Here is a 27,803-nt window from a genome sequence, read left to right as displayed (position 1 = left end):
AGTTCTTGAGAACACAGGGTCTTGTTCATACTACTCTGCATTTTATTAAGCTAGTTCTTAGATGCACTAAACAGTATGAGAGAAACTTGAATGTCTATTCACTGAATTATATAGAACAAACAGTAGTCATGCAGTGAAACAAATGATTGTTTCTAAGGGTAAAAGAAGAGTAAATTTTTTGAGAGTCACAGTCAATAATAAATCTCATATAATACCAGTGCTATATTCTTTTGCTCAGCTAAAGTATACAGCTAGAATAGTTTTCATTTCTTTTAATACAAGCTATTAGCTATCCCAGCAGGCTGACGTTTGTGATTTTCCTTTCCACCGATCTAATTAGCATCAATCTTTAATTCCTCTCCTGTTTGGATAGTTCTGGAAATGCAAGGCCCACACTTCCAAAATTTATGCTTTTTATTTGGCACTCCACAAAGTTTTAAATCTAAACCCAGATCAGGTTACATATTTAAAGCATTTAGGATTTTACCAAGAGAACGGCTCTTACTTACATTTTATGCATTTTTATACATGAAAAATTGATTTAATGAGACTCTGTTCATTGATCAACTATATTAACCACCTACCAATAATGAATTATTCTCTAAAGTATCCTAGCAGATTATAACTTCAGCCTTGTTTGCCTTTGTCATGCAATATTAACATACCATCTGGGAAGTCTGGGTGGCAGAGTTGCAAGTCTTTGCAAGTTCGGGCTGGGTTATTCTGTGTGCCCATTGGATACTTCATATGCTCAATGTCTTGCTTCAGTGAATTCAATGAACCAAAGATCTCTTCCATGCCATCAGAATAATCCAGAATATTATCACCAGCATCAGATAACATGTAATCAGGAGATCTTCTTGTCTTTTTGGGTGACTGGATTGGCAGTGGCTGGATTACCTCACCTGGAGGACCCTGAGTGGAGAACAATGTATCTGGTTACCTTTTCTGTCTGTTTTTCAGCTGCATAAATAGGCAGACAAAGACCACAGGATGTGGCTTGCAGAAGCTTTGAACAGGCTTTCTTCAAATTCTTTGTTTCACTTATTTCCTTGATATTTTGGGGAAGAGCGTGGTGCCCTCACATAAGTGTGCAGAACTGACTTGTACTTGCCTATTTATCCCTGGCAATTCCCTCAAGCACAGGCATAGCCTATGACAAATGAAAACTGAGGATGTTTTCTTTGATAAAATTTTAAAACTCCACTTGGGGTCTATAAAGCAATACTTCAAGTGATTAAAACATTTCATCCGGATTTGGAAAAAAAAACATTTTTCATTAATCCCAAACATTAATATATTCCTTATCTGCAAGTTCAAAAATGCTGGCTTCTACCCTTCTGCATGTCAGATAACTGAGTTCTTACTTACTGGGGGACCAGGCGGACCAGGTAACCCACTGTCACCTTTTTGACCAGCAGGACCCTATAAGACAATGAAAGAAATGAAGTGCTGACCATACTACACAATGTTAAAAGTAACACACACAGAAGTTAAAGAACAAAAAATATGGATGCAAACTACTTACACTGGATCCTTTGGAACCTTTTGGACCTTGGGGACCCTATGGGCAAGAACATAGAGCTATAGTTGGAGTGTATGTCACACAATCGGGGAGTGTTTAGAACAGGAGGAGTGGATGAAATTACTTACAGGTAAACCAGGAGGACCAGGGGGTCCAAGTGGACCTGCAGGGCCGGAAATTCCCTAAGACAGAGTAAGAGAGTAAGTACAGAACTGAAGTACTGGACTGGATTTAAAAATGCATATTTATGAAAGCATCCAACCCTGATGAGTTTTGATTTAGGCCATTTGCTAGAGTCCAAATAGCTTGTAAGTTTAAAATATTACCTGACAGTTTGAGTTGCCTGCAGGTGCTCTTACACTGCAGTACTTACAGTCACAACCATGTTCCCCTTTAGACTGACTTTGAAACCTCACTTTTTACATAGTGCCTGGAAACATGGATAACTAGGAGAAAGGAAGCTACTTCGGGTAGTGCAGTTAATAAACATGATGAGATTGGTGTTGCTAGTTTTATCTTATCCCTTAGGTGTATGTGATTACTTCTGAATCTTTTGAAGTATGATCTTGTTTTAAGCTAACTTCACAGTGTCTGTAGGAAAGTTTTAGCTTCTAGCAGGAGGCTCTGGTGTTACACGTTTATAGTAACTTTATGTCTCTCAAAAGAAATAGCTGAATATGTGCTTTTTGCTTGCACAGAACTTGAATGAAAGCACAAATATGTTTTACTCACTGCATCACCCTTGGCTCCAGGAGATCCCTGTGGGCCAGGAAGACCCCTATCACCCTTTTCACCCTGTTCTCCTGGAGGTCCAATCAGGCCTATCAAACCAGGATGTCCCTAAACAAGATAGAAGAAAATATAGTTAACACACAATATGTATAAAGTAAATGTGCTTTTCAAACACATGAATTAGAAATTTCAAATGTCATCACTGTTGCTAGTCAACGATTAACCTGGAAAAAAGTTATTCTGAAAGCATATTAGTTGGTTTTAGTTGGCCTTTTAGACTTAATTTGCAAGCTGCGACTGCTTATTCAGTGAAAGAGGTGCAACATACTCCTTACTGAAACCAATAGAGAAATAACAATACCTGTGGGTACAAATTTCATAAATGTTACATTTAGATGCTATAAGCATATTATAGAGTTGCACAGTCATTTCCACATGCAATACGGCTGTATAAGCAGCTGCTGCAAGCACATGAACAAAACCTGAAATTCAGAAGATACTGATATCCTTTTCTCTATGCAGTTTTTTTCTGATATACAAGCAATCAACAAACTGTGCTATCCTGGCTGTCTCAACTCATTATTTCAAAAGAAGGTATTATAGCTGTTAAATATTTAGATTTTATTGTTTTAAAATAAAAATCTCAAGTACTTTTTATTGCTACTTACTTGTTTTTGTCAAATGAACAGCTCTCTTACATCACTGTCTTTGGGATTTTTATTGCAAGGAAGAATCACATGGTCAATAGATACACAGGAAGTAATCTTTTCCTTTCTATATAGCTCCAGGATACCAGATGTAGATTAAAACTTCACAATTACTATAAGACTATGTGAAGCTGAGTAGACACAGTAAGTTGTCTTGCTTTCTGATACAAAACCTCTACTGTTTCTTCTGCTAATTTTATAAAGCTTTTAGACTGGATAAAAATTACAAATGTACAAACAATGACTCCATTATACCTTCTCTCCTTTGGAACCTGGATCTCCTTTCAAGCCAGGCAGGCCAGGTGGACCCTAAATAAATCAAGGGAAGCAATGTTAAAGTAAGTTTAACATACTGCTCAGATCATGGTTGCTTGAAATACTACTGAAGGCAGTGTAAGTCAAAGTACAGAGTCATTCAGTGGTTAAAGTTTGTGATTAATAGCATGTAATTTAGGGCCCATGATAAAGCTGAATTTAAAAGTGTGATGATGCTGCTGTAGCATTTAGGTTGCTTTATAATTAGAAATCTATAGAGTTTTATGACTAGAAATCTATGAAGCAGAAGGTCAAGTGAATTCTCAGAGCACTGAAAGCATCCAGTGAAGCAAGTGACGTTAAAAAAATTCAAATACTCTTTTTTTATTACCCTAATTTTGCCTGTGGTTACATTACATGCTTTCAATTGTTACTTCCATTTTAATTGCCGTACCTTATTTTAGTTGTTTATTTTAGCCCTTTCTTTCATATCATAGTAGACAGTAACCTTGTAATGTTTTAATGCTTATAAAAGGTGGAAGCAAGGACAGGTGGCCTTCAAAGAATGCAGGGATGTTGTCTGGGAAGCTAGGCACCAGGTTAGGAAAGCTAAGGCCCAGTTAGAATTAAACTTGGCTAGGGATGTTAAAGATAACAGGAAGGGATTCTATAGGCACATAGCAAATAAAAGACAGACTAGGGACAACGTAGGCCCCCTCCAGAAGCTATCAGGAAACTGGCTACCCTGGATAAAGGTGCTGACCACACCACCCAAGTCCTGGAAGGCAGACACAGGGACTGTGATAATGAAGACCTCGGGCCCACTGTAGGAGAGGATCAGGTTCGAGACCATCTTAAGAACCTGAACGTACACAAGTCCACGGGACCTGATGAAATCCATCTGCGGGTCCTGAAGAAGCTGGCAAATGAAGTTGCTAAGCCACTGGCCATCATAATTGAGAAATCATGGCAGTCAGGTGAAGTTCCTGATGACTGGAAAAAGGGAAATGGAAAACCCCCATTTTCAAGAAGGGGAAAATGGATGACCCAGGGAACTACAGACCAGTCAGTCTCACCTCTGTGCCTGGCAAAATCTTGGAGCAGATTCTCCTCGAAGGTATTCTGAGGCACATGAAAAACAAGGTGCATGGTGACAGTCAGCATGGCTTCACTAAGGGGAAATCCTGCCTGACCAATTTGGTGGCCTTCTATGATGGAGCTACAGAACTGATGGACAGGGGTAGAGCAGTTGATGTCATCTACCTGGACTTCTGCAAAGCGTTCAACACTGTCCCACATGACATCCTTGTCTCTAAATTGGAGAGACATCAATTTGATGGATGGACCACTCGGTGGATAAAGAACTGGCTGGATGGCCGCATGCAAAGAGTTGTGGTCAATGGCTCAATGGCCAGCTGGAGACCAGTAACGAGTGGTGTCCCTCAGGGATTGGTGTTGGGACTGGTCTTGTTTAGCATCTTTGTCGCTGACATGGACAGTGGGATTGAGTGCGCCCTCAGCAAGTTTGCCGATGACACCAAGCTGTGTGGTTTGGTTGATAACACCGGAGGGCAGGAATGCCATCCAGAGGGACCTTGACATGCTTGTGAGGTGGGCTGATGGGGGCGTGGGAGGGGGGGGGGGGTGGGGAAAAGAGGGGAAGAGAGCAAGCAGCTGCATGGTTCTGAGTTACCAGCTGGGCTTAAACTACACCACCTTACCTTACAGAGGTGTTAAACTGATAACCTTTTCACTGGTATCAGTTTACTTAAATGGTTCACATCATAAGAGCAGCTTACAATTTCTAATTCGTATTTACAAGCCATCCTTTCTATAGCACAGTAAAGGCATATGTTAGTTTATGAAACAGAGTAAGAAATTAATGCTTTTTATTCTCTGTCTTATCTGTAGTTGTCCCTCACCATTGCTCCATAGAGCTAGATTTCTGTAGACAAAAATGTGCTGGGACAGAAGACAGAGCTGTGAACAACAAGCCCTTCCGTGTTTCTGAGATGGGTGTGGGGAGGGGACAAAGTAAACCACTCTTTTTTTTTTCAGGTGGATCCAATGTAAGCTGATGCTTATAGAATCTATTGGAAAACTCTGCTGCAGTCTTACTAGCTGGGAAACCACTGCAAAGGAGAAACATCCACACAGATAGGTCTTTTTTTGCACCTCCCTTGCAAAAACCACTGAATAACCTTGTTCTTATAACTTGACACAAGCTTATTTTCCCTGCCACTGTTTTTTTTTTTTTGTAGCTTTACTGGGTCATAAGAACAACCCACTGAAGATACTACTTTATCAGTTGTAAAAATCCGGATAGATGTCACAGAAAAAGTCTCTATATGAAGCTTGTTAAAATCACCTTGGCTTGCCTTTTTTTTTTTTACTATTTTAATCCTTACTTATCATTTTAGAAGAATTTTGAGGGATTTGAGAAATATTCTGAACTTCACAAGAATGGCAGTGCTGGTTTTCTGTAATTTGTACTGAATGAGGTGAAAAAATTCAGGCTATGCAGTGCACATGCAATCCCAGAAAAAGCATTCATTTCTCAGAGACTATGCATCTGGACACTGAACACTTCTGCCATCAGGTGTAGAGCTACTAGACACAGTCAGTATCTCATCGCTGCTAGCAGTGGATCTCTCCTGCTGGCAGTGGACACCTGAGAAGTTATGATATGGATAGCAATAATAAGTGACCTTTTCAACCAGGCACAGATTCAAAAGTGCTGTAACAGTTCATGTACAAAATATTATTCAGTGCATACCATTTCCATCTCTACTTCAGGTATCATTAGGTGCAAAAGCCTAGGCAAATACATAATTCATGAATGAAAAGTGGAATTTTTAAGCTTCTAGAATACAGAATCAGATATTTTCACCTGCAGTGTGTTGTGCTCTGCTGCAAATCTGCTTTCATATTCTTCTCCCTATAGCAATCTACTGTGGAGGGAGGAACGTGAAGGAGGGAGACCTAACCTCAGCAACTTCTGCATATAAACTCTATTTCCTTAAAATCCAAACTAAAGTTTAAGTTGCAGCAATGCATCTAAAAAAAGGTTCTTGCTGGGCTAACAAGACACTCTTGTTGAGCCTATGCATTTGGGAGTATACACTTCCTTAATACATTTAGCTTCAGACTTGAACTGAATATTTAAGCTCTCAAATGTTGGAAAAGAGATTCTTTGATGATGTATTAGGAGGCTTCTGGTAACTGATGTGTGGGAAAGGGATGCTTATTAGTGCTGAGTAATTTGTTCTTTGGCTTTAGGTGTCAACACAGAATTGTAACAGAGGAGATCAGTTTTTAGTTCCCTGATTTCTCCCTCACGCATTTTATTGGGCACATCATTTAAAAACTATGGTGGTGATCCCATCATAAACTCTCTGTAAAAAAGCATTTGTATTACAGGCTTAGCACCGGAGTATACTTTTTCCTTGCAGCTTCTCATTCACTGTTCCCAACTTCTGATTTACAAGCAATATGTTGACCATGAGACTAGACAAAAATTAGAATGTTAAAATGAAGGACAACAAAGACCTACAGTGTAAAGTTTCCTTGGTACATTATTTCCTCATTTTTGTTTTCTAATGGACAGAGAAAAATGAAATTATACGTAGGTGCCATTGTCATATCATCTATAATTATTTACATAGAAGTGATTGATAGATACCCCTATCCACCAGATCACAGTCCATTGGGAAAAATCCTTCTAGTGAGTGGGGCATAAAACTATTTGTTCTGAAACTCTACTTAGAGGTTATGAACTTGCATGTTTTGAAAATGCAAATGGTTACCCAAATGCTTTCACCTGTGCAAGTGTTTCTGTCAATGAAAGAGAAGGCAATTGCTCATTTTCACATATGCACATGAAAGTGAACAACTGATTTAGAGTAAAAGTCTTGATTTATACAGCATCTCAGTTTAAATTCCTCATTTTTTCCACTTCCATTTTTATCTACTGGAAAATTCTGATATGAAAAATGCATAGCTGCTGTTCAGATCTTGAATTCTCACCAGGGAGGCAGGAATGCTCTTGGAGAGATTTTGACTTCAGTTTTATAACTTAAGCGCAAAAACTTTCAATATTAAGGCTACCTAAGGACCTGTATCATTTGTATCCTCTGAGTCTGTATAGGAAAAGGAACAGAGGATTCCCTTCACACTTCTTACTCAAAGCCTTTCTCTTGCCCTTTAAAAGCCACATAATTTGTGACGTAGAGGTTAGCTCTTTATTGCCCTATTCTCCTGAAGTAATCTGATTGTATATTCTGGCCAAAATAACAGAGTACATTTTACTTAGTATGTGATATGTTTGCACTGCTTGCAAACTGTTAAATGCCTTAACGGTGTAACACTTGTTACTCTTCCATCAAACTGTAACAGTCTATATATTGTTTCAAGGATTTTTACTCCCAATGTGTCACTCAACTGTGACAGTTTCAGTGAATTTGGAAAGCAGCAGATGTACGATCTTTCCACTAGTTTATATAATTTAGATTTGAATTTCTGCACATAATATTGAATCAGAACAGCAGTGTTGTGCAATTTGTGCTCAGTATCATGTTTTCAGCTTGTTAGAAGAAAATGCACTAAAATAGCAAGTGTAAATAGAAGCAATGATATAACTTGATAGTATGTCATCTATGAGCTTCCCTTGCTTTTATTAAGACATAGCAGAACTTCGGCATGCCTTAGATGCACTAGAAACTGGGAGTTTGGTTCATTCAGACACTTTTGAAACACTGGTTCCTGGCACTGCCGCAGTGAACAACTGAAATGATGCTACTGTTCATTTTTAGAAAACTAGCATGTTTTCTTCATTGGTAGAAGTTCCTTTTTGGCCCTAATTCTGACCTGATTTTTACTTCTCTAAGGAATAGATATGATCCAAACTTTTACCCTATAAATAATATTTTCCTAAACTAGCAGTTCCTAAAATCAATGGCTGTACAAAACTTGCAACTGCTAAGGAAACTCAAGGATTTAAAGTATGAAGCTTTGCTGACATGGGGACAGAAGTAGATTCTTCGATTGTAAGTTTCATTAATTTTAGTTTTCATTCTCTTCAGGGGATTTCAAGAATCTGGTTTTACCCTGCCTTATGAAGTTTTTATGGGCTCAACATCATTCAGCACAGCTGCCTACTGAAGTAGAGCAGTAAAATTCAAAGGCAGTTGTGCATTAGATTTTACCAGGACAGAATAGTGACTTTGTGCTAGGAACAGACTTGTACATTCATTTTTCTGTAAATGCTATATTTTAATGAAATGGTGCTTTTTCTGGTTTGGCACTGAAAGGAAGCATACTCACCAGAGGCCCAGGAGGGCCATCCTGACCTGGCGCCCCAGGTAGACCTTGTTCTCCCTAGAAAAAAACAAAGTTTGCTTTACCAGAGGGTATACAAGAAATGCGACATTTATATTATTACTATATGCTCTGTTTACTTACCACAGGGCCAGGTATGCCCCGGAGACCCTCTGGGCCAGGTTTTCCTGCAGGTCCTTGTGGACCAACAGGGCCTGTTTTTCCAGGAGCCCCTTCTGCACCAGGTTCACCCTAGAAAGAACATAGCAACAGAGATCAGATAGGAAGAGCTGACTAATCTTGGCACTGCAGGGAGATACAAGCTGCAAAGTGAGAGTCAAGCTTCTTCACTCCTTTTTTTAGAAGCTATTCTAGAAACAGTGTTCCGTACAGAACAGGTTTTTGAACAGTATTTTGATAGCTTCATATAAAGATGTGGTGCTGCCAGTAAAGCAGGCTCATCTTGCTTTTCTGCAGGCATGAGCTAAGTTGGGCCTGCACTGTGAGAGTCCACCATGTACTCCATTATGTACTGCTACTAATTCTGGAGTTAAATTTGGATTTTATCTTCCATTTTTGTCCATAATTTGTCCATTATTGTTTTGGTTAAGTTTCACATTCAGTGATGAGAAGGAATTTACTTTTCATTTATATACAGTGTACATTCAAATGCTCCCCAAAAAAATCTTGACTGTATTACCTTGGCACCTTTTTCGCCTTGTCTGCCTTCAGCACCAGTTGCTCCTGGAGGTCCCTGTAAAATATGGAGACAAAGCTTATAATCTCAGGTTTCTAAAATAGTGGAAAAAAATCTGAGAATGTGATTTCCACTGTATTAATCAGTAAATACTAACTAAAGAACATTAAATTTCTTTTTTCGGCATTTAATTCACAGGATAAAAATCCCAATCTGTCATATCAGCTGTTTTCCTCTTGATAAAACTTTCTGGATTTTTATAGAATAGCTAAAAGAATATACATCACCTAACACCTCCAATATGATTAAAAACAATAAATAGCTTGGAAAAATCAAAACAGGATATAAAAGGAAAAGAACAGTGCTAATTTACATACACAGCAACAGTTTTAAATTTGCTTTGCATTGGTTTCTACCTATTCATTGTGGGACAGAATGGCATTTAATTCTTTATTCTAAGTCAGGGATGGTCTTAGTAAGCATTTGATGATATCTGGACATCCAAAAATTGATACATGCCTTAATATTATCCAGTAAATATGGAAAAGGAAAAAAAATAATCATGAGTAGAGGTTGTAAGGAATGAAATGAAGACACTGACTACAAGTAGCTCTTCGTACCAGTTTCCCTGGTACCTTGGTACCTGGATACTGGTCTACAAAAGCTCTATTTGACTAAGAAGACACAACTTGGTACTGCAGGAGGATGTGGAGATGAGATAAGGTTCAGGTGAACGCCACAAAACAGGAGCTGCAGTCACATGGAAGTACTTCTAATACCTATTGCTGATGTCACACATCTTTCATTTTCTTAAGGTTTCAATGAAAAATAAAACTACATTTTTCTCCACAAAAACATTAAGGGGTTATTTTCAGGTCAGGAAATTAATATTCATAGCTTCAGTTATGAACAAAAGCACTATCTAGAATCTAATGTACTCTGCTGAAAATGGCTCTCTTATATAGTTTAGAAAAAGATGCAGTCAAGATAATAGACCAACTGTTTCCTAGGAGGTTAATTTCTAGCATGGGAAATATCTTTATTACTAGCAGCAATTTCTTGCCAACTAATGAGCAGCTTAAAGCAAAAGGAAAGTAAAGGGACTATGATCAAATACAAGGTGATCTTCTGAATCTATAAAACTTACTTCCTAAGACTCGGCTATTCATTAATGCTGCAAGCAGTTTGCTATGTAGAAATTTATACTGCTTTTTACTTCAAAACAAGAAGCAATAAAAAAAAAATGCAGGACCCTAAACTGCATTCTTAATTTTACAGATGAAACCTGTTTTTACAATCAAGCATGAACCTGTATGCTTTGCGAGTTCTGGGTTTTAGACTACAGTTTGACCTAAAAGCAATTTTTTATACTAGAGCTGAATTTAGCCTAAACTTTTTATAGCTTAATATATTCCATCATCCACTATTATTGGCACATATCTTGAGCAACTCGACCAGTTTTAATGTACTTCCTGGAAATATATATTCTTTTTATAACTATTTCCATAGAAGTATACTAAAATCATTCATTTGCGTCTGAAATAAAGCTTTCTCCAGGGTGGAACGGAACACCAGCAGCATTGCATGAACCTTCTGGCCAACAGAGACAGTTCATAGAATCACAGAATAGTTTGGGTTGGAAAAGACCTTAAAATCATCCAGTTCCAATGCCCCTGCCATGGGTAGGATGCCTCACACTAGACTACATCACCCAAGACTCCATCCAGCATGGCCTTGAACACTGCCAAGGGATGGAGCATTCACCTCTTCTTTGGGCAACCTGTGCCAGCACCTCACCACCCTCATAGTAAAGAACTTCCTTATATCTAACCTGAACTTCCCCTGTTTAAGTTTTAACCCATCACCCCCTGTCCTATCTCTGCAGTCCCTGATGAAGAGAAATTCAGGCTTTCCATCAAAGGTAATGCAAAATGATTTGAATTACCCATAGCGGACCTTGGCCATTTGTTTGGGTCTCAACAGGCTGTTTTCTTTGGTGTTTTTCAGAGCTGTTAAGTGGTAAAGGACTTAATTTCACCTCTTCAACATACAGAGAAACTAAAAAGCCGTGGGCAGTGTGGGCAAATTCCTCACTCTTTAAAACAGGAAGAATAATTCAAATTACTCCTGTTCCAGTAATAATCTCTGATGCATATACCCCTTTGCGTAGATTGCAATTAGTTGGGTGGATTGTAGTTTGCAGTGGTAACAAGAAAACTGATTAGCAGGTATATAAACAAACTCAGAAGCATTATAGAAACAGGACTTTTTTGTTGTTGTTGCATGAATTAGTTTACATGCCCACTGTATTTACTGCTGTCGTGGTTTAAACCCAGTCAGGTAATTCGTTCGCTCACTTCACCCCCTTTCTTGCCCTCCCCCAGGCCCCACACTTGATAAACACTATCACAGCAAATACCGGCTCTACGTAAGTTACAACGGTCTGAAGCTGTGAGATCAAGAAGAACAACTCTGATACCCAATAAATCAGCATTGTGACGAATTACTATTAATCCAGTCAAATCTGTCGTTATCTCAACCCTTCGTGCCCCACGTTGGGCGCCAAAAAGAACTGTCGTGGTTTAAACCCAGTCAGGCAATTCGTTCGCTCACTTCCCCCCCTTTCTTGCCCTCCCCCTGCTCTCGGAGGGACGGAGAGGAGAATCAAAAGAATGCAACTCCCACGGGTTGAGATAAGAACAGTTTAGTAACTAAGGTATAACACAAATCACTACTGCTACCACCAATGATAATAATGATAAAGGAAATTACAAGGGAACAGAATACAACACCTCAGCACCCACTGACCGATAACTCGCCCCCCAAGCCCGACCAAGCTCCGACCGATACCTCCTCCAACCCTGCAGTCTCCCAGCCCTTCCGGCTAACTCCCAGTAACATCCTGGGCATGACGTGCTGTGGTATGGAATACCTCTTTGGTCAGTTTGGGTCAGGTGTCCTGTCTCTGCTTCCTCCCAGCTTCCCCTCCTCCCTGGCAGAGCATGAGGCTCACAAAGTCCTTGGCCAAACCAAAACATCTCTATCAGCTCTGTTCCCGAGCCGAAAGTCAAAACACTGCACTGCACCAGCTACCAAGGAGGAGAAACATGACTGCTACTGCTGAACCCAGGACAACTGCATGAAAACTCCTTGTACTCAAGTTCCCATATGGATTATAATCTACCTAAGAAACCAAAAAGGGTTGAGTGCTGTAATTTGTATTTGAGAAACATGGTCTTTGCCTAATCTGGAAATGCAGCTGCAACGTGAATTAACAGGGCTAAAAACACTGTGATTGCTAAATTACAAATACAGTGAATCATGATTGCTAAACAAAGGGGGTGCAGTCATTATCAAACAGTGCCAGTGAAAAGCATCTCAATAAACTGCTCTTTCTAACAGGCTGTGATTGCTGGCATGGCACAGATGGTGCTTCTACACAGAAAGACTGCTAATTATTATTTATCTTACCTTCCTACACTTGAGCTGTTGGGAGTGTCTGGTAAATTTTAACTGACAAAAAAGATACCAATAACAATAATTTTAAACTGATGCAAGGCTCTCCACCCTCACTACCCCAGCTATCATGGTGATTTTTATGATCATTACACTTTAAATCTGGACCTGATATATTTTATGCAGAACTGAGAAGACAAAGGAACTCATACAGAAACACATTTGTCCTCAGTTTTTGTTACATGAACCTACTGGGCATTTTTTGTTTGCTATACTATATTTCATCATTTAATTAAAATGATTTGTTGTTTATAGCTGTCTGTCATCTAAGACATGAAAAGGAAGTCAGGAAAAAACTCCAGGGGGCCTGCATAGATGAAGAAGAAGCTCCAGGACAAAGTCAAACACACAAGGAAACCTGCAGAGGGTGGAAGCAAGGACAGGTAGGTGGCCTGGAAGGAATACAGAAAATTATCTGAGCAGCCAGGCATCAGGTTAGGAAAGCTGAAGCTCTGACAGAATTAAATCTGGCCACGGATGTCAAGGGCAACAAGATAAGCTTCTATAGGTACATCGATGATAAAAGGAAGACTAGGGAAAATGTGGGCCCTCTCTGGAAGGAAACAGGAGACCTGGCTACCTAGGATATGGAAAAAGCTGAGGTACTTGACAACTCTTCTGCCTCGGTCTTCACTGGCATGTACTCCAGTCACACCGACTAAGTCACAGGAGGCAAAGCTGGGACTGGGAGAATGAAGGACCACTCAGTGTAGGAGCTCAGGTTCAAGACCATTTAGTGAACCTGATGGTGCACGAGCCCATGGGACCTGATTAGATGCACCCATGGGTCCTGAGGGAACTGGCAGATGAAGTGGCTAAGCTGCTATCCATCATATTTGAGAAGTTGTGGCAGGCCAGGGAAGTTCTCACTGACTGGAAATGGAAAAATGTAACCCCCATTGTTAAGAAGGAAAGAAATGAACACTTGGGGAACCACAGACCAGTCGGTCTCACCTTGGTGCCTGGAAACTATGTTAAGGCACATGGACAGTAAAGGGCTGATTATTGACAGCCAACATAGCTTCACACATATGTTCTTTTACAGCAGGGAGACCTTAGATGAAGTCAGGTCGACGGAGCGGTTTGCCTTAGTCGATGAGGAATGGGCTAGAGATCAGTTGAGCAATCTGGACATCCATAAATCCATGGGTCCAGATGGGATGCACCTGCGGGTGCTGAGGGACATGGCGGAAGTCATTGCTAGACCACTCTCCATCATCTTTACCGAGTCTTGGGAAACGGGAGAGGTGCCTGAAGACTGGAGGAAAGCAAATGTCACTCCAGTCTTCAAAAAGGGCAAGAAGGAGGACCCGGGTAACTATAGACCGGTCAGCCTCACCTCCATCCCTGGGAAAGTGATGGAACACCTTATCCTTGGTACCATCTTAAGGCATATCAAGGATAAGAGGGTTATGAGGGGCAGTCAACATGGCTTCACCAAGGGGAAATCACGCTTGACCAATCTCTTAGCCTTTTATGAGGAAATAACACGGTGGACGGATGATGGCAGAGCGGTGGATGTGGTCTACCTTGACTTCAGCAAAGCATTTGACACAGTCTCCCACAGCATCCTCACAGCTAAATTGAGGAAGTGTGGACTGGATGATCAGGTAGTGAGGTGGACTGTGAACTGGCTGAAGGAGAGAAGCCAGAGAGTTGTAGTCTATGGGGCTGAGTCTAGTTGGAGGCCTGTAACTAGTGGAGTGCCTCAAGGGTCAGTACTGGGACTGGTATTATTTAATATATTCATCAACGATTTAGATGAGGGAATTGAGTGTACTATCAGCAAGTTTGCTGATGACACTAAGCTGGGAGGAGTGGCTGACACGCCAGAAGGCTGTGCTGCCATCCAGCGAGACCTGGACAGGCTGGAGAGTTGGGCAGGGAATAACTTGATGAAATATAACAAGGGAAAGTGTAGAGTCCTGCATCTGGGCAGGAACAACCCCAGGTTCCAGTATAGGTTGGGGAACGACCTGTTAGAGAGCAGTGTAGGGGAGAGGGACCTGGGGGTCCTAGTGGACGACAGGATGACCATGAGCCAACACTGTGCCCTTGTGGCTAAGAAGGCCAATGGCATCCTGGGGTGTATTAGAAGGGCGGTGGTTAGTAGGTCGAGAGAGGTCCTCCTTCCCCTCTACTCTGCCCTGGTGAGACCGCATCTGGAATATTGTGTCCAGTTCTGGGCCCCTCAGTTCAAGAAGGACAGGGAGCTGCTGGAGAGAGTCCAGCACAGGGCAACAAAGATGATTAAGGGAGTGGAGCATCTCCCTTATGAGGAAAGACTGAGGGAGCTGGGTCTCTATAGTTTGGAGAAGAGGAGACTGAGGGGTGACCTTATAAGTGTCTATAAATATATAAAGGGGGAGTGTCACGAGGATGGAGCCAGGCTCTACTCAGTGGCAAAAAGTGATAGGACAAGGGGTAATGGGTACAAACTGGAACACAAGAAGTTCCACTTAAATTTGAGAAGAAACTTCTTCTCAGCGAGGGTGACGGAGCACTGGAACAGGCTGCCCAGGGAGGTTGTGGAGTCTCCTTCCCTGGAGACATTCAAAACCCGCCTGGACACATTCCTGTGTAACATTATCTAGGTGTTCCTGCTCCGGCAGGGGGACTGGACTAGATGATCTTTCGAGGTCCCTTCCAATCTCTAGCATATTGTGATACTGTGTGATACTGTGATAAGGGAAAAGCAACTGACAGAGTCTACTTGGACCTAGTAAGTCCAAGCAGACATCGACTTGTGCAAAACATGTGACACTATCCCGCATGACATTCTTGCCTGGAGAGACATGGGATTTGACAGATGGATTACTCTGTGGATAGGGAATTGGCTGGATGATCACATTCAAAAGCTATGGTCAACAGCTCAATGCCAAGGTGGAGACTAGTAATAAGCGGCATTCCTCAGGGGTCGGTATTAGGACTGGCACTGTTTAACACTTTTGTCAGTGACATGGGACAGTGGGATTGGATGCACCCTTAGTGTACCCTCAGCAAGTTTGCTGATGATACCAAGCTGTATGGTTTGGCTGACATGCTGGAGGGAAGGGATGTGATCTAGATAAGGACCTTGATAGGCTTAAGAGGAGGGCCCATGTGACCTCATGAAGTTCAGTAATGCCAACTGCAAGGTCCTGCATGTGGGCTGGGACAATTCCAAGCACAAATACAGGCTGGGCAGAGACTAGATTGAGAGCAGCACTGAGGAGAAGGACTTGAGGGTGTTAGTTGTTGAGAAGCTCAACATGACATGGGAACTGTATCCTGGGCTGCATCCCCAGCAGCATGCCTGGCAGGTCAAGGGAGGTAATTCGCTCCCTATTTACTGTGAGGGGGGTGAGACACTGGCACAGGGTGCCCAGAAAAGCTGTGGCTGCCCCATCTTGGCAGTGTTCAAGGCCAGGTTGGACAGGGCTTGGAGCAACCTGCTCTAGTGGAAGGTGTCCTTGACCATGGCAGGGGGGCAGAATTAGATGAGCTTTAGGGTCCCATCCAACACAAACCATTCTATGATCCTTTTGTGAGGTTGGCAAATTTAACCTTTTTTTCTTTTTAGCAGATAGAGAAATTCAGGCACCAGTATTACAAATGTTTAACAGCCATATAATGACAAAGGATTAGAAGAGGGGTTTCTATTTCCAAAGCTATACTAGACTATTTGTTCAGCTTGGAATGTAATATAAATGCATGTAATGCCTCATGTTTTCTAGAGAATCTGTGCTGATTTCCATCAGTTGAAAACTTGTCAAGGGATCTGAAGAGAGGAAGACATGCTGATGAAGAGCAGCCATTCCTAACTCAGACAGAACTTGTAAGGCTAGCACTGGGTCCTGGACAGCTGAGAAGTCTAGTTAGCCATCTGCTGTGGACTACCTCTACCAAACAGCTTACTGTACTGGATATTTTTAGACATATAAAGTGAATGCAACAGCCAATGAAGCAACAGCCATTATGTCAAGCCTCTGAGGTCTTGATCTGGTAAGATGCTTAAATAGAAGGGAAGAGGGGAATAACAGAGGAGGAGGTCAAGGGACTACATTTAAAAGTATGAATGCTGAGCTCTGTCAACTTGTAATTTCAGAGAAAGAAAAACAAAAAGCTGGGGTGGAATCTTGTTTTCTAGTAATACAGCCACAGCTGCACCTCTACAGACAGCAGTACTGCTACTAAATGGTATGACCTTCTAAATACAAATGAAGGTCACTTGTTAGGGCTTTTTGTTGGAATTGATTCTACCATACAACTGATGAAAACCTGTTTGTGTTCATTCTGCCACTGAAGTATGAAGCTTTCAATCCTTAGTTGTTTCTCTCTGGTATAGTATCAATACAATACAGACTCTTTACATGCTTGAAACATTCAGGTGCTTAAGTAATGTAGAATTTGATTCTGTAAAATGTTTTTTTCAGAATTCAGGAATGGGATTACCTGGCAATATTTAGCTATACATTCTCCCTAAATTGGAACTGTGTCAGACTACAGGGTGTGCTTGTAAAGTGTTTTTTGTCTAGGTACAATCAGATGCAATATATCCCATCTGTTTAGGAATGAGCTAGTGCCTTTCTGCATAATGAAGTAGGAAGTTCTAATTTGATGTTGAACAAACATATGAATTGTTAAAATTCCATCGAGCCATATTTCAGTTCTAGTGATAAGGTTGCTAATGCTACTATAATAATTTACAGTATTATCAATGTTTTGCAAGTTGGTGTAGCAAATAGATTATTGGATAACTTAGAGAAAACTAATAAGGCATGTCAGTTCAATCAAGCCTATTAAATAGAGCAGTTTAAGGCATTTTGTTAAATAGCTATCAGCTTACATTTAATGATGCCCCCTTCCTTGCCTTCTAAAGTGTAAAAGCTGCATGTAAATGCTCTCTAAAGGTTAATGCATCTACTACAGTTCTGTAAGTGTAACATTATTTACTGGTTTTGATTAGCTATATCTGTAAAGCCCGTGAAGCTTCAAAGACCTTAGAAATAACAGAATGGCTTCATAAGTTACAGAAATGTCTGCTTGTTAATTCTGTATGCAGAGAAAATGATACAGAATTGTGCAAAAACTGCACTGAAATGATTCTATTTCAGAGACACCAAAGCACACACATTCTTCCTGTACCCTACTAACAATCATGTGCCTGTGGATGATGTCTTGTATTATGCTCATAATCACTCACTCCTAATGAGTGGAGACTTAAGAATTAGTCTCCTTAGGAGACTAATCCAGCAGACACTTAATTCTTACCCTAGCAGACACAGAATTCACTTGGGTGGACAGAAAAAGCACGTTTATAGACAAGGAATAAATTCTTTCCTGTTTTTTTCCCCATGTTCAAGGGTTTTCTCTGCTGTTTCTATTTTTTCACTTCTCACATTACTTAGAAGAAACTTCAGACATCATCTATGAGTGTCACAACATAGAAAACAAGTAGCTGACATTGTCGACAAGGCAGTGCCTCAGAAAGAGACGTGCAAGAAAATTACTTACTCTTTTTCCAGGTGGACCAGGTGGGCCAGCTTCACCTGAAGGACCTGGTGGACCCTGCAATGGAAAATGATCTGCTCAGTGGAAACAAAGGATAAAGTTTGGATAAATCTTTACTAAACACAACAAACATCAGCAATATGTTGGCCCCTTTCAAAGGACAGAAAGTAAGCACCATAAATACACAGAGAGAAGTATACAAGCGTATTCAATAAATCCTATCTTAGGGTAGTCTTCTGAAACTTTTAACAGCTTTTGTTTCTGTACAAAATGTAATTCTTCTCTTTTTACCTGCAAGAAGACATTTCAGACCAGGAAGTGGCTGCATAAAAATAACTTATGTCTTAGCCTACTAGCTAGCTCTATTAAGAAGTTTCCCTTTCTCAGGTGCTGAAGTCACTACTTTTGCTAAATAGTTTCACTAACATTCATGAATTACCTGCCCCATGGGCCCCCTTCCCCTGAAAAATCTTTTGTGCACTGATAGCCATTTGGCTATTCCATCTTGGTAATCTATGATACTCTTAAACATTTCAGGGCTGCTGAACAATTTGATAAGCTTTCCTTCAGGAACTCTAAAAGCACTTACTGTTAAAGTAAGACATACAGATACTCATTTCCCGAAGCTTGCAGCTAAACCCCAGTTTATAACTTATTTCCAACCTCAATGCACTACCATTTTTTATTTTCAAGTGGACCTGTATAGGATAATTCCCTGATAAGTACCCATTTAGAAAGTATTTTTAAGTGCATGAATGTATAGAAACCACTGATTCAGCCTGAGATACTCTCTTAGCATAGGAGAGAACACGCAGCTGAAATAAAATGACAAGAGACAACTCACAGGTTGACCAGGATCACCGTCTTCACCCTTCTCTCCACCAACACCATCTTGACCCTACAGAAATCACAGAAAAATAGACCAAATAAAAAAATCAGCTAAATTAAGTACTTAGTTTCATAGAGGAATATAAAAACTATTTTTCTACAGAGCATTTTCTTAAAGATACTAGTCTTCGAAACTTTTTAAAGATTTCTAAACCTTTTTTAAGTCTTAAGAAATATATGAACAGAAAAGCAACAGATCTTAAAGACAAGACCGCATCCCCAGAAAAGGAAGAGGCAGGATTAACTAGAATTTAATGCAAACTAGGACTAGAACCTATACCTGTTTTTTTTGTAAGTATACTTACAGCTGGACCAGGTTCACCAGGGGGACCAGGATCCCCAGGAAAACCAACTGGGCCCTAGATAAACAAGGAATATGTCATCCATTGGCAAGCAGGCAGCAATCAACACAAGTATTTTATGAAGCATATAATGAATTTAGTTCAAATGTGGAAAATTATATACAGTTCTAAAAGTAGCATAACTTCGGCAGTGCTTCATAGTGCTTTATATGAAAACTATTAAGCTAACTTACTGGGTTACCCTTAGGTCCATCATCACCTGGAGGTCCTTTAGCACCTGGTGGTCCAGCTGCTCCAGGTGGACCAGCCTCACCTTTTTCTCCCCTTTCACCTTTTGGACCCTGTGGAAAACATATAAACTCAAAAAAGTAATCTGAAAATTGAATGGCTAAAAAAAAAGATCACAGTGGCAAAACTGTTTGTCAGACCTAGGCAATGTTACTTCTCAATAAATGCTGGCAAGTAAATGGGAAAATAGGGCCTCAGCCTCAGGTTGGAAAACCTGTGAATCTCAGGTGAAGTGCCAACATCTGCACTCTATTTGCGTCAATGAACTGTCTTCAGAGAGAAAAATGTGTCAACTGCATGTCAAAGTTAATACCTTTGGGAGAAAAATAGGTACTCTTTAAAGGAGTCTTCAGCTTTGTCCTCCAGTTGTTAGTACAAGATGTGGCTATAATTATGCAGAAGCAAACTGCATTTTAAAGGTGCAAATCCTTCACTGAAAATGTAAAGAAAATGTACACAAGTAATCTGATGAAATGCTTTCTAAAGTAAGCACTTCCAAATACCTTAGCTCACCATATTAAGTGTTAAGAATAAAACTAACCCAAAATACTCACAGATGTTCCAGATTCTCCAGGAGGTCCAGGGTTACCAGCTTCTCCAGGTTCACCCTGTAAATTTGTGAGGATATATTGATGAGTCATTAGGGAGGATATTTCTATGAATTTACTTGTTATTACATGTGCTTCTTGTGCTTGTTCATGTTAACAGTTTACAAGAACTGTCTTATATTTGGTCTACCTAAAGGGTGTTGAGTTACACGTGGGTTTGCAGAAAGGGAATCTGTAATTTTAGAGAGAATATAGCAAACTAAGCTTTTAGTGAGCTTGGAAGACTAACCTTCCCTTTGGGCTTTGGAAGATCTTCCCCTTTATTATCCCATATATTGCAGATTTCCTCTTTGCCATCTTTCTTTCTTTCTTGTCACAGAAAAGCCAAAGAAGTATATTGACTGTGTTGTTTTTTTTTTTCTTTAGAAGATACATTTTGCATGGAAGCAAGTTTCTACAAATAAGAGGAGGCTAATTGGAAATGAACATCAGTGGAGTGAAGATACTATTGCTGCTATTATATAAAGGAAAATATAAGGATAAAATAGTAGCTGTTAGCTAGTAAAACTTTCACCACAAGCTATAAAGCTGTACACTATGATTTACTGGTGATGGAAATTGTTTAGTAAAGAAGATGGCTTTGAGGATGAAAATGTATGAAGAAAATCTGTGCAAGTCAAAGTTACACACTATTACGTGAACATTTTAGTTAATTCAGTCTCTTTTTGAGATAATACACAGTATTAACGCAAAGTCTGTCTTTGCAATTGCTCATTTTAATGTTTAGCTATGACTGATTATTTTCTAGCTCAGTGGTCTGATAAACCTTTTAGAAAACTACTGTGTTAATAGAATATTTAGCTATTAGCATCACAGACACACAAAGCTGTGAACGGATAACAGAATCTGCTTTGTAACTGCCATGGAGTGCTGAGATGAGAACTAGTATGTTTTTATTCCAAAGGATTTCTCAATGTAATGGAGGGATATTTTTCCCCCATAAATATTCTTTTTCCAAACCAAATGATCCCTGACAATAATTATGCCTGTAAACAAGAGTAGAGGTGTTGAAAATGCATTTCACCCAATCCTATCTACTGAACTCAAAGACACATTCGGAATAAATCTGTGCCTCCCTCATATCCTGTATGACCTGCACACCCCTCTTCATTCTATGGCAAATCAATTAATACAACATGCACATCTGGCATTTCCACCTGGACAGTAAAAAAGTATAAATTATAAACTATGAATTTTACAAGAGTCTCATGGTATAGATACTGAACTTTTTTTCATAGAAGCTAATGGCAGCATGATGACTTTTCTGGGACCAGAATCTGGCCCAATGTAAGCATTATGTTAGATGAATGGAAGAAGATCTGAGTACCCAACTGAATTCAAGAGTAGGATAAATAACAGATAGCCACAATTTTAGGAGCAATATTAAAATGCCTTTAGAAAGGGCACTTTGAAAGGGTGAATTTGCCTTTAGAAACTGTGGTGTGTTTTATTAGACATATTTGCATTTGCAGTAATTCAACAATTAATGATGCCTTTTAGTACTTGTTGTGGTTTAATACACATTTGCTTCTGTGATACAGCATTCATTACAAAAAAAGTCCAGTGAATATTTCACGTCAATAAGCATTAAGTATGTTTTCTAGAAAAATTCATGATCTTCAATTCCTTACCCTCTGCATGGGCTTTACTGAACCTGCAGCATTATCAGTATTTTTGTTCATTTCTATTATTAATTAAATTCCATTTATATAGCAATAGAGAATAAGGCCTGGAATTAGCAGATATTCAAGTTAGTAGATGTATTTTGACCCTTTCAACAGGTGTCCCCATTGCAGGACTAACTGAGTGACATAAGAGCGCTAATTGTGCCAAGTCTTTCCTGACAAGCACTTGTACCAATACAATACCCTTCTAAGTTTCTCATCAAGTAAGTTCTTTCTTTGCCTTTCTGATTATGATGATACGCATTTGATTTCTAATGCACTTTTTACCCTTCCCATTGACAAACTCATTTTATGACATCATGCAACAAGAGAAAAGATGGGCTTTCTACAACATAATGATCTATAACTGGGGACAACAGAGGAAAACTGTGCCCCTGGGATCTCAGGGTCCCTACTATAGCACGCATGCCGAAACTGGAAGATTGAGGCAGCCTACATAAGCTCTGTGCATAGTAACTCCCCAATAAGCAGCAGTGTGGAAAACAGTAAAACTGGAGAATGTCGAAGATGCTCCCCTTACAGGGCATCTGTAAAAGATGAGACCAGTTACAGTTTCATCTCAGATTAACACTTCTAAACCATTGCTCTATTAAAAAATATGACTCTTCCCTGTATGGAGTCCTTGTTTTTTCTGACACTGGTTTTTATATTCCAAATATTAGGTTCCATAAAAAGTTGTACTAGTGTTAGACAGCTGTTATAGGAGCTAAGCAATGTTTTGACAGAGAAGACTGTAGCTGATATATATTTACAGAGTGCATATTTATAGCTTCAAAACCCTGTGCGATCTGTAGGTTATTGTTCGCCCTTGTCATTCTTCCCATTTTTAGTAAAGACGGTAATTCACAATCTGATGCACCTTATTCCTGGCAAATAACTCATATTCTTTTGGGAAATAGATTTTATGATCTAATAATAAATTTATTCCACCTCTGGAACTTTTTTATCTTTTGTTATTGGATCAGATCTTTTAATAGACAGGCAAAGCCTTCCTCTGACAGAATTTCAACAAGCAAAGACAGACATTTTAAACTACAAAGAGTCATGTAATTTCATGGACATGTTTAATTCTGAAAACCTCCTTGGATTAACTAAGCAGAATGTTTGCTATCAGGCTAAGGACAGTAGTGTAAAAGTCCTCTGTTGTCTTTATTATGACCAGTTCTGGATAACTGTCCATACAAAGCGCAGACAGAGAAATTGTGAGTCTAGAAGACAATCCCTTTTCACACTGGTATACATATGTGACTGTGTTTTTTATATATATATATACATATATTTATATATATATATATATATAATGGCTCTGTGGAGAGTTAAATTTAATCAAGAGAGAAATTCTAAAGCTGTGCTGTATTCTCTGGCAGGGATTATGTTTACAAGCAAGTTGGAGTGATGGAGAAGGATGAAAAGAGATCACAGTCAGTGAGTTCATGAAAAGTTATTAAAAGTAATTTGTTAGGATAGATACTCAGGTAGCATAAACTGTGACAGACACATCTTGATTAAGTACCTTAGCAACTGTCTGCACAGAGGTGTGTGGAAAAATGATACCCACACATAAAGATGCCTATGCAAACTTACCAGATGTGGTTTAAATCAGATGTGTTTAAGAACCTTAAAACTTTAAGGTTTAACCTTAAGGGCGAGAATATTTAATTGATTTTGTCCTCTCACTTCCATCTGCAGTAGAAACCAATGGCTGATTGAGCATGTAAAGTATTGATTTCACTTGTTTACTGTGTTGGACTCCTTATTACTGTACTATTTTAAAAATAATTTCAGAATAATATAATAGTAAGGAGGATAAACCCAGATGAATGCAGTGGTTTTCTAACCAGACTTTTTCATACAGTAAACCAGATCTAAACTCTGAGAGGCTGCAGAAAGAATGCTTAGGTTCTGCAGACATTCATTTTGCATTACTCATTGACTCTGCCAGTTTAACATATGCTGTGGCCTCTGATACCAGATGAGAGATAAGCATGTGTTGGTCCATTTTGTTTTTCTGCTTTTTCTTAATCATAAGCACAACAAAGAGAATAATTTCTGTGGGGAAATTAATTCAAGTAGTTCTAGTTGAGTGCAATTCTCAAGACTTCTAGACCAGTCCATGGAAGCTACTGACATTAATAATGCAAGGCTACATGCATATCTATACTGAAGATGTTTTTGAACATTGAGGCCTTTGTACGTACAGAAGAGGAAACAAAAATTTACTTAACAGTAAAAGGCGCTATGGGTTACAAAAAATCTTTGTAATTTGCCAGAAGGTAAGGAGGCTTTGAAACCCCACCATCCATGACAAAATCTCTCCTAGTCTAACCATTCAAATATGCAAGTAAGAAAACCTATTTCTCTCCTCCACAGTGACAGGTTAGAACATTTGACACTTTTCTACACTCTACAATCAGCACTGCATTGCATTATCTATAGTGTGCTCTGTCTTTCCTGAAAGGGAGGCAGGGGCCAAAGCATGATGACATAATAAGAAGAACATTGGGGAACAAATGTGTGGGAATAAATAACAGAAAATGCATGTTTTGTTGAAAAGTGTGAACTATCCTCCCACTGCAGGAACTCCTACTGGCAAAACAACTCTTTATAACTTCTACACTTGCAGAGCTTCCTAAAAGGAACTGAAATTAAGAAGGAAGGTATCCTAACTCAGAAAAAAGCCTGGCATGTACTAAAACTTGATCAGGAGGAAAGTCATTAGAATAAATAAAAACTTCCAAAGTAATATAATTGGAAGTTTCTCTGTGTGAATGCAGAGAACATGGGAAATAAGCAACAGGAAATAAAAATGACAACCAGTGATAAACAGTCTGAATTTCATGTTCTTGAATTAAATCTGGTGAGCTGATTATCACAAACAGGGATCCTAAATCACACAGAAGAGTCACAGAAACAAAGGCATAAGGAGCTTAAATAAGTCAATGTTTTAACAAAATGACTGGAATATAATTTGATCATGAAACAGTAAGAATTAGAGTGATGCTTGAGACCAATTGCAAAATTCCTATTGACTTCAATGGGCCACGTATTATAGAAAGTGTGTTTTTTTACAGCAGTGAACAGAATAGCTGCTCCCCTGGACGTGGTGTTCTCATAACATACATTTTCTCAGTACCCCAGTGGTCACAGGAAGAATTTTTCTTTCCACAGTGCCATTTGTTTCTGTTTCACTGACATACACACTCTTTTTCTAATCACTTTTTTTGCCATCTCTACGAACTCTAATATTCAGACACATTTTTCGTACTCTTCCCAGAGAGAAAACCAAATCCTACATCCTTCACAAGGCAAAGCTCTCTTTAAAATAGTCTGGAGGAACAACATCACAACACTGGGAGATGAGAAGGAATATCCTTGTTAATACTGCACTCAAGCAGAAGGATATATTTTGTACGATTTATGAAATATGGGGTAAAAAGTACTGAAGACCTAAGAATGCCACTGCTACATAACAAGTGAGCTGATGCTCAGAGCCACAACCTGAGAAACAGGGAATGAAACGAAGTACTGTCAGCTTAAGAAATGACAGAGCTACCATGAATAAACTACAGTGTAAATAGTTTCAACTGCTTAGGCTCAGTATCCTTTGATCTCAAAAGATAAAGAAGGGAGACAAAGTAGTATGCTTTTCCGTCAAACCGTGTATCATATTACATCATTCTAATACTCTCTTCACCACATCCCAGGGCACTGGTAAGTAGAAAAAAATCATAAAACATCCGAAGATTCTATTAAAAAAAATAGTTTGGTCATACTGATAATAAGTTGTTGATTCCTTTTAACATGACCCTAATATAAGTGAAGGGCTATTTAAAGATAACACGTAACACATTTCATATTTTAGTGAAAAAAAAACATACAACCAAAACTGCATGGTAGATGTCAACAATATTGAAGTGCATCATTAAGAAAGATCTTTTGTCATCACAAGGGAACAAGCTTGTAGGATGAACTGCAGATTTTTGTTAGATATATTATTTGTCATACAAATGATCCTGTGAAAACAATGGCAACTTCCTTATCTTCTGAAAAGAAGGAATACCTAAAGGCTCTGTGAAGCAGAGTGACATGCTTTTGGACAGTGATCAAGAAGATGATAATGACAAATATAAGTGATTTTGATTGACTTGATACCTGAGTCATTACTTGTAACTTCATAGATCTGACGGATTTGTACCTAGAGGTACAATACAGGTATACAGTGTCAAAAAGAGAGTATGTATGTGGATAAATTAAAAGAAGCAGAATTTAAGACTTCTGAGGTGCGGAAATTCAGTAGTGGTATATGAGGAAGATGAAGGAAAAGGTATTTGATGGGACAAGGAAGAAAAGGGGAAAACTTGCTTCATATTCTGAAAGGTTATCAATAGAGTCAGCTTTACCAATACTGGCATTCCAAGGGATGTCTTTTCTAGGATTCATTAACAACACTGCTTCTTTGAAGACATATGATATGTGGTAAATATTTAAATATGAGAAATCTACATAGTTTCTCAATCAGTTATTTATACAGTGGCCTTGAATACATTTATGTTCTGTTCCCTTCATCTTATACTCCATTCAAAATCCAAATTTAGAGAAAATAAATTGTATTAAATCTATAACATTATAGTAAAATGCTTTTAGGCTTACATGCATGATATGGCTCAGGTCAACTAACTTGGTAAAATAAATAGGAATTTCAAGAGACTTTTGAATTTTCTGTTTGCTCAGCATTTTATAATAGTTAACAACGGCAATTCAAATAAATCAAACAGAAAAAAGCCATTTAAGAAAAGGAAAGCATATTACATGCTCTTTAATGTAATGTAATGCATTACATGCATTGGGTAAGATATGAAGTTAAAAAAAATAAAAATCACTACATATATTGGTAGGACATTTTCTGAATAAAGAACTGAAAACAGCAATTAAAATAGTTTCAGAAATGCATGTCATATAGCGTCAGTCTTAAGGCAAGTTTTCAAATAGCACAAATCATCCTCAAGCATTTGACTTTACTGGAACTGTATCACAGTATCACAGTATCACAGTATGTTAGAGATTGGAAGGGACCTCGAAAGATCATCTAGTCCAATCCCCCTGCCGGAGCAGGAACACCTAGATAATGTTACACAGGAATGCGTCCAGGCGGGTTTTGAATGTCTCCAGGGAAGGAGACTCCACAACCTCCCTGGGCAGCCTGTTCCAGTGCTCCGTCACCCTCACTGAGAAGAAGTTTCTTCTCAAATTTAAGTGGAACCTCTTGTGTTCCAGTTTGTACCCATTACCTCTTGTCCTATCATTGTTTGCCACTGAGTAGAGCCTGGCTCCATCCTCGTGACACTCCCCCTTTATATATTTATAGACACTTATAAGGTCACCCCTCAGTCTCCTCTTCTCTAAACTATAGAGACCCAGCTCCCTCAGTCTTTCCTCATAAGGGAGATGTTCCACTCCCCTAATCATCTTCGTTGCCCTGCGCTGGACTCTCTCCAGCAGCTCCCTGTCCTTCTTGAACTGAGGGGCCCAGAACTGGACACAATACTCCAGATGCGGTCTCACCAGGGCAGAGTAGAGGGGAAGGAGGACCTCTCTCGACCTACTAACCACCGCCCTTCTAATACACCCCAGGATGCCATTGGCCTTCTTAGCCACAAGGGCACAGTGTTGGCTCATGGTCATCCTGTCGTCCACTAGGACCCCCAGGTCCCTCTCCCCTACACTGCTCTCTAACAGGTCGTTCCCCAACCTATACTGGATCCTGGGGTTGTTCCTGCCCAGATGCAGGACT

The 27,803-nt window shown here is 39.5% G+C and overlaps 1 protein-coding gene and 2 long non-coding RNA genes across 18 annotated transcripts in view; 2 read left to right on the top strand and 1 right to left on the bottom strand.

The window, feature by feature from the left end:
• The window catches only part of LOC133273098 (collagen alpha-1(XI) chain), a 472,710-nt gene that overhangs the window by 5,994 nt on the left and 438,913 nt on the right, over window positions 1-27,803 (bottom strand). For all 12 annotated transcript variants that reach the window (XM_061461051.1, XM_061461060.1, XM_061461067.1 and 9 more), the window contains 14 exons: window positions 20,274-20,327; window positions 19,665-19,772; window positions 19,435-19,488; window positions 19,086-19,139; window positions 18,245-18,298; window positions 9,236-9,289; window positions 8,680-8,787; window positions 8,542-8,595; window positions 3,220-3,273; window positions 2,258-2,365; window positions 1,654-1,707; window positions 1,529-1,564; window positions 1,372-1,425; window positions 666-915 (listed from right to left, as the gene is read on the bottom strand). In XM_061461051.1, coding sequence (XP_061317035.1) covers window positions 666-915; window positions 1,372-1,425; window positions 1,529-1,564; window positions 1,654-1,707; window positions 2,258-2,365; window positions 3,220-3,273; window positions 8,542-8,595; window positions 8,680-8,787; window positions 9,236-9,289; window positions 18,245-18,298; window positions 19,086-19,139; window positions 19,435-19,488; window positions 19,665-19,772; window positions 20,274-20,327 — 1,096 coding nt within the window. The remainder of the gene's footprint in view (window positions 1-665; window positions 916-1,371; window positions 1,426-1,528; window positions 1,565-1,653; window positions 1,708-2,257; window positions 2,366-3,219; window positions 3,274-8,541; window positions 8,596-8,679; window positions 8,788-9,235; window positions 9,290-18,244; window positions 18,299-19,085; window positions 19,140-19,434; window positions 19,489-19,664; window positions 19,773-20,273; window positions 20,328-27,803) is intronic.
• The window catches only part of LOC133273253 (uncharacterized), a 113,861-nt gene that overhangs the window by 64,876 nt on the left and 21,182 nt on the right, over window positions 1-27,803 (top strand). Inside the window, exon 1 of one of the 4 annotated variants that reach the window (XR_009744703.1) lies at window positions 16,773-16,927. The exons of 2 other annotated variants lie outside the window; for them this stretch is intronic. This is a non-coding gene — a long non-coding RNA (uncharacterized LOC133273253). Of the gene's footprint in view, window positions 1-16,772; window positions 16,928-18,277; window positions 18,409-27,803 lie in introns of those variants that run through there. One more of the 4 variants, XR_009744708.1, reaches the window with a different exon arrangement.
• Window positions 1,586-8,535, top strand: LOC133273264 (uncharacterized). Of its 2 annotated transcripts, XR_009744713.1 has the most exons (3): window positions 1,586-1,725; window positions 3,040-3,302; window positions 5,278-8,535. It is a non-coding gene; the product is annotated as an uncharacterized LOC133273264 (long non-coding RNA). The 2 variants fall into 2 exon arrangements; XR_009744714.1 differs by lacking the exons at window positions 3,040-3,302; window positions 5,278-8,535 and adding an exon at window positions 2,224-2,914 and having other exon boundaries at window positions 1,589-1,725.

This window comes from Pezoporus flaviventris, unplaced genomic scaffold, assembly GCF_033815535.1.
Source record: "Pezoporus flaviventris isolate CSIRO_AGI_PZ_B2104156 unplaced genomic scaffold, CSIRO_AGI_Pfla_v1 ptg000001l, whole genome shotgun sequence".
In the NCBI taxonomy this organism is placed as follows: Eukaryota; Metazoa; Chordata; class Aves; order Psittaciformes; family Psittacidae; genus Pezoporus; species Pezoporus flaviventris.
Note: the sequence above shows the minus strand (reverse complement) of the source record. Positions and strands in the feature narration are given on the sequence as shown.